This window comes from Cololabis saira, chromosome 2, assembly GCF_033807715.1.
Source record: "Cololabis saira isolate AMF1-May2022 chromosome 2, fColSai1.1, whole genome shotgun sequence".
NCBI classification, from domain to species: Eukaryota; Metazoa; Chordata; class Actinopteri; order Beloniformes; family Belonidae; genus Cololabis; species Cololabis saira.
This window is the reverse complement of record NC_084588.1, coordinates 42,479,015-42,486,304: the sequence shown is the minus strand read 5'-3', so window position 1 is coordinate 42,486,304 and position 7,290 is coordinate 42,479,015. Positions and strand designations below refer to the sequence as shown.

The 7,290-nt window shown below is 43.5% G+C and overlaps 1 protein-coding gene across 1 annotated transcript; it reads left to right on the top strand.

The window, feature by feature from the left end:
- Window positions 1–4,688: 4,688 nt before the first annotated feature.
- irx3a (iroquois homeobox 3a) lies at window positions 4,689–6,920 on the top strand. Its single transcript, XM_061745911.1, has 2 exons — window positions 4,689–5,195; window positions 5,726–6,920. The coding sequence occupies exons 1-2, from the start codon at window positions 4,977–4,979 to the stop codon at window positions 6,803–6,805; spliced, it is 1,299 nt and encodes a 432-aa protein (XP_061601895.1). The 5' UTR covers window positions 4,689–4,976; the 3' UTR covers window positions 6,806–6,920.
- Window positions 6,921–7,290: the final 370 nt, after the last annotated feature.

Sequence of the window (7,290 nt, the reverse complement as noted above, 5' to 3'; positions counted from 1 at the left end):
AGTGACTTTACCGTAAAATCAATGCCTTGTGTTACTGATACAGGGGGAAACTGCAGCAGATGGAGTGAGTGAGTGGGCCGAGAGGAAACAAATAAAAAAAGCTCCTACTCACCTTCAAAGCAGCGTTTTAAACCCACTCAAATCATAACAAATTTAAAGTGTGAACATTTTATCATACAGTGTCGCAAAGCAGGATTTCTTACTAAGTTGCCACGTGAAAGTTCTCATGTAAGTCGTGTGTAATGTGATATATCTATTTTCAGCTAATATTGCTTTGACATGACATTGTGCTCCGTCTGCGCTACACAGATGGATTGTTTTAAACTAACTGAGCAAGATTGATGAAATACTTCAATTTTATCTGGATTTATAACTGGAGAAGTGATTCGTATCTAAATGCTGACTGTAACAAAAAGTATGAAAGGCATTCTCTTATGTCACTGTGACAGTGTTGAAAGTGAGGTTATTCTCAGGAAAGAGTCGGCACAGCAGTAATTTGACCTGTCCAGCCAGTTTCCACATAAAACTAAAATGAGACGTAGAGCCAAACTGGCAGCGTCGTCCCACAGAGGCTTTTTCTTCTCCACTTGCCTCGGTGCAAAGTATAAAACAGTCAAAGATACAGTTAGGTATATGAGTACCATGGGTGAACTATACTCAAAGACAATGAAAAGGTAAGAGTATGAAATAAAGTTAGAGTAGGCTTATTGCAACCGAGTGATAGGCAGAGAAGAAATATTGTTAGCACCTACACCAAAGTCATCTTATCATATGAGTTGTTCTTGTAATAGTCAGCACTCGTAGACTTATACTGCATTTAACTCACTATGCACATTGCACAAAATCTATAAGCTGCCAGCCGCTTCAGCAAAGCTCTGGTCAAGACCTGAATCTAGAGCAAATCTCCCACTCAATCCATGTGCTTAGCCTGAATGACTGGCTGTTTAACTTTAGTAGTAGCCCGCAATCTAAACTTAACAAGTTAATGTGAGGCATTTGCAAGGTAATGCATTAATTCACACTTTGATCCGCTGTCATAACCCAGTTTAATAAGTTGCAGTCCATTGACTATTAATTTGTTTCCAAATAGTGTGAGCAGGAGGACGAGTTCTCAAATGCTTTGCCACAAGTGCAAATCAAACTTAGGCTATCAATTTAATATGCATGATTGGTTGGTGTAATATAATTAAAATCATACTATTTAAATTGCACTAACAGTTTAAAAAAAAAAGAAAGAAAAAATTTAAATGTATTTTCAGAATACACTTGCTTCTGCAGCTAAATACAATTAATTTCAGGAAACTAATTCATTTATTGGATTAAGCTTCACTGTTCTTTAAACACTGTGAGATTTATTGGCCCTTTATTTCACCCTAATGGGACATGAGTTTGAAAGAGCATATTTGGAGATTGAATGTGTTGCACAGTTAGTTTTTTAGGTTACGAGCAGATTTAACTTTGAATCCGCTGAGGAACATTTTTGATTAAAAACAACAGCTGTATTCCCAACTGCAAAGAATAATTGGTTCGTAATAAGATGGGTTTATAGTTAGTATTAACTTTTAGGAATCACATTTAGACTTTTTCTTTGAAAGCTTTTCTTGCTTATTTTCACTATGACAAAGGTTATATCCTAGTTCATATATATATATATATATATATATATATATATATATATATATATATATATATATATATATATATATATATATATAATATGGCATTTGCTAATTTTTTGACAATATTAACAAAACAAAACGATTACTGATTTGTCATGCAAATGAGGAAAACAAAATATGTGTACACCAACAGGAACAGAAGCATATATTCATGCATCTTAAGCTTTCAATGCTAGTTAATTGCATTTTCTTTTCAAATCCTCATTCGCTGTAATTAACCGACGCTCATCAGCAAAGGCTCCCTTAAAATTGATTCCGTGTGCGATAAGAGATGTGTTAAGTTTTTGGGTTTTTTTTTTTTTCTCTCTCTTTCTGACACCCAGGCGTTATGGAAAAGATCCAAACGTGTAATTTCAAGTGCCTCTGTTTGGAGCCTTTGATCTCGCCTGTTTTGCAGAGCTTCGGTTCATCATTTGCGACGTGTCGCTGGCGCCCTGTGTATTGCATAAGGAACTACTGTTGAGCGATAGGCCGTGTATGTTTGCTTATGAGAATGTGAAATTGTGTCATCTGCATAATTACCGTCAAAGAGCTCTCTACAAAACAGCCCTCAAGTCACTCGTGTATGATTGCCCTCTTTTTTGCAGCACATACAAATTAAATTGGCTCCAGCTCCCTCCTTTATCGAGAACTCGAAAAACCAAGTCGAACGAGCCGTGGCCCTAAATAATAATAATACTAATGATAATGATGATAATAATAATAACAAAATAAAAATTATAATTGTTTTTTTTTTTTTTTTTTTTGCATAAATTACATGTCTGCCTTTTCTGTCAGTGCTCAGTTTACTTAGTTTAGAGTTTACTAAAATTCCCTGTGGGAGAGCCCTCGGTGCTGCGCGAGGTTCCCGGGACAGTGTGAAAGTGCTAAGTTGGTGCTTGGTGCGTTTGATTGGAGGCAATAAATCAACCCCAGACTGGCGTGGGTGGAGCGTGTGTGTGTGTGTGTGCGTGTGTCTGTGTGTGTGTGTGTGTGTGTGTGTGTGTGTGTGTGTGTGTGTGTGTGTGTGTGTGTGTGTGTGTGTGTGTGTGTGGCTGAGCTCCGTGGTCCCGGGGATGAGCCACGTGTCCACCCGCGCCCGGAGCGCTGCTGCGCGGACAGCAGCAGCCAGACGCCTCGCTGGACTCTGGCGGGGATCACGGCCCGTGCAGCTCCACTGTCTCTCTCTCCAACACACTCTCTCACTCACACGCATCTCCTGCTGAAATAAAAGTTTTTTTTTTATTTTTTAATCTTCATGTAATTGTGTTACTCTAAACATCCCACATGCGATCTACTGATCTAACCCCCCTCCCTCCTTCTCTCTCTCTTTCTCCCTCTCTCTCTCTCTCTACACACACACTCAGCTCCAGCGCTATCGACTGCTGTAGTGATTACCATTCCGGTCGGATGGCACCAGCGAGCCTCTGTAATTAATAACCCCGTAATCCCGGGCTGGTTCCGTGTCGGCGCAGGAACACACGCAGATCCAGGAACAAGGCGGTTCCTTATGAGCAGCTTTTTTAGAAGAAATTATAGCTGCTATTATCCCCCTCCCTGACAATAAGCACTATATCTGCTACAAAAGAAGATTAAAGGTTTAAATAAGTTCAGAGTTCCTGGAAAAAAAGAAAAAAAACAACAACTAAAAAAAAAAACCGGATCGTATTATCAGACCTGATCTGAGATTGATGGGATTTCATCACGCTGTCAATAAGACATTAAGACTTATAGCATATTCAAATAATCATTCAACTTCTGCCGTTGTTTTGCAAACGATTAACAAAGCAGATGCTGGTACAAAGTCGGGTCTAAATGCGATTACGGTTGTCCCCCACGCATATATATATATTGATTCATGGAATTTCAATTCTGACTCTCTTGTTTAGTTTTAATCCTTCTTATTTACAAGAAACAGCAGGCAGCATCCAAATTATGAAATGAGTGCATTTGAGGATGAACGATGTGCGGATGAAATAGGTAAAAAGCATAACATAATTTATTAACATAAGCTGTTGGAGCAATCTGTCATTTATAAGAATAATAATAATTATTAATAATATTATTATTATTATTATTAATAATAATAATAATAATAATAATAATAATAATACTATTTTTACTATTATTATTGATTTTAGTGTTTTATTCCCATTTTTTCTCCCCCTATTATTTTGACGCGCACTGTTGTTCCCCAGAATAAACATCTTTCCAGCCCAATACACTGAAATCTTTATCACTCAGACTGTCACTGTTGTCACTTTACACCGAGTCTTCATTAGCAGAGCCATGTGCGCCCATCATCGACCTTCCCTTTGATGCCGAGTGGTCACATGCGAGCCGTTTGAGGTCTCACATTAAAGAAAGGCTTGATTCGGATCCTGCCGCCTCCCAGAGCCCCCGACACCTCCAAACCACGTGTGAGAAGCTCGCGCTCAGCCATGAAAAGAAGCATGAAAAGGTGTGAGAGATTAGCTGCTGATAGTTTTTCTATTTGTCGTTCATGCCCTAAGTGTTTGATTATTAAATAAACTTTTCAATATAGATTAAACAAAATACAATTCAAATACTTGCATCTAAAATGGGGGGAAAGTAGTTTAAAAGTTAATTTTCGCTCCAACTTTGGCCGTTTTCTGATTGCAAACCTTCTTTCGGAGAGTTTTTGTGGAGTGAAAAAACTTTGTGTTTGTGTGTTGGACGGGAAGAGATCTCACACAGTTCGCGCACAAGCAAGAAGTCCCTCGCTTATTATTTCTCCGACTGATGTTTATTTGGCTAAAATGTTGGAATTAAAACAAAAGTCGTCACATTTACCTTATGAAGTAGGCTGCGCGAGCCATAAAAAATGAGATTTGAAGCCCCATTCAAATAAGAGCAGGCGACGTCAGCGCACTTATCTGAGGGAGAGAAGGAGGGAGGGAAGGTGGGAGGGAGAGCAGGGAGAGGGAGGGAGAGAGAGAGCGCTGTTTGGTGTGTGGTTTGTACTAGAGGGGTGAGATTTGAGAAATAGGAGGGGCTTCTAAACGACTAGAAATGTCAATCTGAGCAAGGGAGTCCCAATAATCTAAAGCAATCTGTAAGGACCTGACCTTAGTCCATCCAGATCAATAGGGAAGTGAGGGTGGAAAGGAGAAGAAGAGGGAGAAATAAGGGGCGCACCCGGATCGCTTACACTGGCCGTTCCCGAGGAAATATAGACTTTCCCCGAGCTCGCACCTTTTGTTGCTCACATGCTCACATTGTAAAAGTGGATATCGAGGCAATTCCATTGCTTTGTGTGAGGCTGCAGCAGACTTTCCGCGCGTTTTTTCCGCCACCATGTCGTTCCCTCAGCTGGGATATCAGTACATCCGACCGATATACCCGCCGGAGCGCCAGGGGATCTCCGGCAGTGCGCGCGGCGGGCCGGAGCTGAGCCCGTCCGGCGCGCTCTCCAACGTCCTCTCCTCCATGTACGGAGCCCCGTTCGCCGCCGCGGCGCAGGGCTACGGCGCCTTCCTGCCCTACACCAACGACATTTCCATCTTCAACCAGCTGGTGAGTTCCCCTTTTCTCTCTCTCCTGAGTTTTCCAGCAACTTTTTTGCAGCAGAAATCCCCCCCTCAACACCCCCCTCCACCCCCACACACGCCTGTAAGCAGAACTATATCGGTGCGTTTTCAGCTCAAACTTTTTCTAGAGCGCCGACCTGAACTTTGCAGTTCAAACGTCGGAGAAAAAGGAGTTAAAAATAGTTAAAAAGTGACGCATTAACACGCCTGATTTTAGCACACCGTTTCCTGAAGCTGGCAGAAACATGACTGTAAAAATCAGACACATTTTCCTAATGGTTTAAAAATAGATGGAAATGGTAAATATGTCAAAGTAGAAGATGTGTTTTTAATTCAGCTAGGATTAAAAACACACCTGAAACTATGTGTTGAAAGTTTAATAACAGTTGTTTTATTATTTAAAATGAGCATGTCACTCATATAGGGCATGATGTTCTTCGAAGAAGTCCAAATAAAGTGTGTCATCATGGCTCTGGTTTCTGATCTAAGTATGTGCCTACTATTGTATGTTTGCAGGGAGCCCAGTATGAGCTGAAGGACAGTCCTGGCGTGCAGCACCCGGGCTTCGCCCACCACCACCCGGCCTTCTACCCCTACGGCCAGTACCAGTTCGGTGACCCGTCCAGACCCAAGAACGCCACCCGGGAGAGCACCAGCACCCTGAAGGCCTGGCTCAGCGAGCACCGCAAGAACCCCTACCCCACCAAGGGCGAGAAGATCATGCTGGCCATCATCACCAAGATGACGCTCACGCAGGTGTCCACCTGGTTCGCCAACGCCAGGAGGCGGCTAAAGAAGGAGAACAAGATGACCTGGACCCCTCGGAACCGCACCGACGAAGAGGGGAACGTTTACACCAGCGACCACGAGGGCGAGGAGGAGGGCGACAAGAGGGACGACGAGGAGGAGATCGACCTGGAGAACATCGACACGGAGAATATTGAGAATAAGGACGACTTGGACGAGCAGGACGACCTGCATTCGGACCTGAAACTGGACGGGAGGAGTGACTCCGAGATTTCGGACGGCTATGAGGATTTACAAGGGCCGGAGCAGAGGTTTCTGAAGGCTGTGCAGCAGGGGAAGGAGGGTAAAGAGAGAGGGGGGGGACACTTCCACAGCCACCAGCACCAGCACCAGCCGAGCCTCAACCTCAACAACCCGGTCCCGGCCAGCTCGCCGCCGTCGGAGAGCAACCCCGCCCCCCCACAGAAGCCAAAGATCTGGTCTTTGGCAGAGACGGCCACGGCCCCCGACAACCCGCGCAAGACGCACGGCGGTGGCGGCGGCGCGGTGCCGGGCGCACCGGCAGCCGCGGCCGGTGCGCCCGGCGCGGCCGCCGCGCAGCAGCAGCAGCAGGCCATCATCGGCCCACACAGACTCATCTCCTCCTGCCCGGTCGGGAAAATGCAGAACTGGACGAACCGGGCGTTTTCGGCGCACCAGCTGGCTTTACTGAACTCTAACCACTACCTGCAGGGACTGGCCAGCCAGGCCACCGCCACGGGCCTGCAGGCGCTGTACAGCAGCAGCAGGCACACGGACGACAAGAGCCACAGCTCAGACACAGTCACAGGTACATGTCCCCGACACTGAGACGCGCATGCAGAAAACATCACGCAAAATGTCATCGTCCGTCACTCATTTCTTTTATTTTATAAACCTCCTTTTGCCATCTTTTGCCTCATGGATTATTTGTTTTTTTTTTTGTTTCCCCCCCCTCTCATGGCCACACAGATGAACAGTGTTACAGCTAAAATAAGACAGTGTGTGTATGATGTGTGTGTGTGTGTGTGTGTGTGTGTGTGTGACTGCTTTTAAAAAAATGTCCAACTGAATTAGAAAAAAATATAAATATCTCTCTCTTTATATATATTCAAAACAATTTAATGAAAACAAAGAAAGTGTTGAAATTGGTGAAATCTCTTCTTGATTTTTATGCTCCATGTTTTTTATTTTTTTATTTTTCTCTAATTTGTTGTTGATAAATCCGTATGATGCTCAGATGTTTGTATTTAAGGTTTTACCTGAATCCCCCAGTCCGTAAACAACGTAAAATTCATTTAAACCCATTACTGGGT

Bases quoted from the DNA above. Each gene is read 5' to 3' on its own strand.
- irx3a (XM_061745911.1), top strand. From the start codon at position 4,977: ATGTCGTTCCCTCAGCTGGGATATCAGTACATCCGACCGATATACCCG. The intron at 5,196-5,725 runs GTGAGTTCCCCT...GTATGTTTGCAG, and splicing joins TTTCCATCTTCAACCAGCTG to GGAGCCCAGTATGAGCTGAA.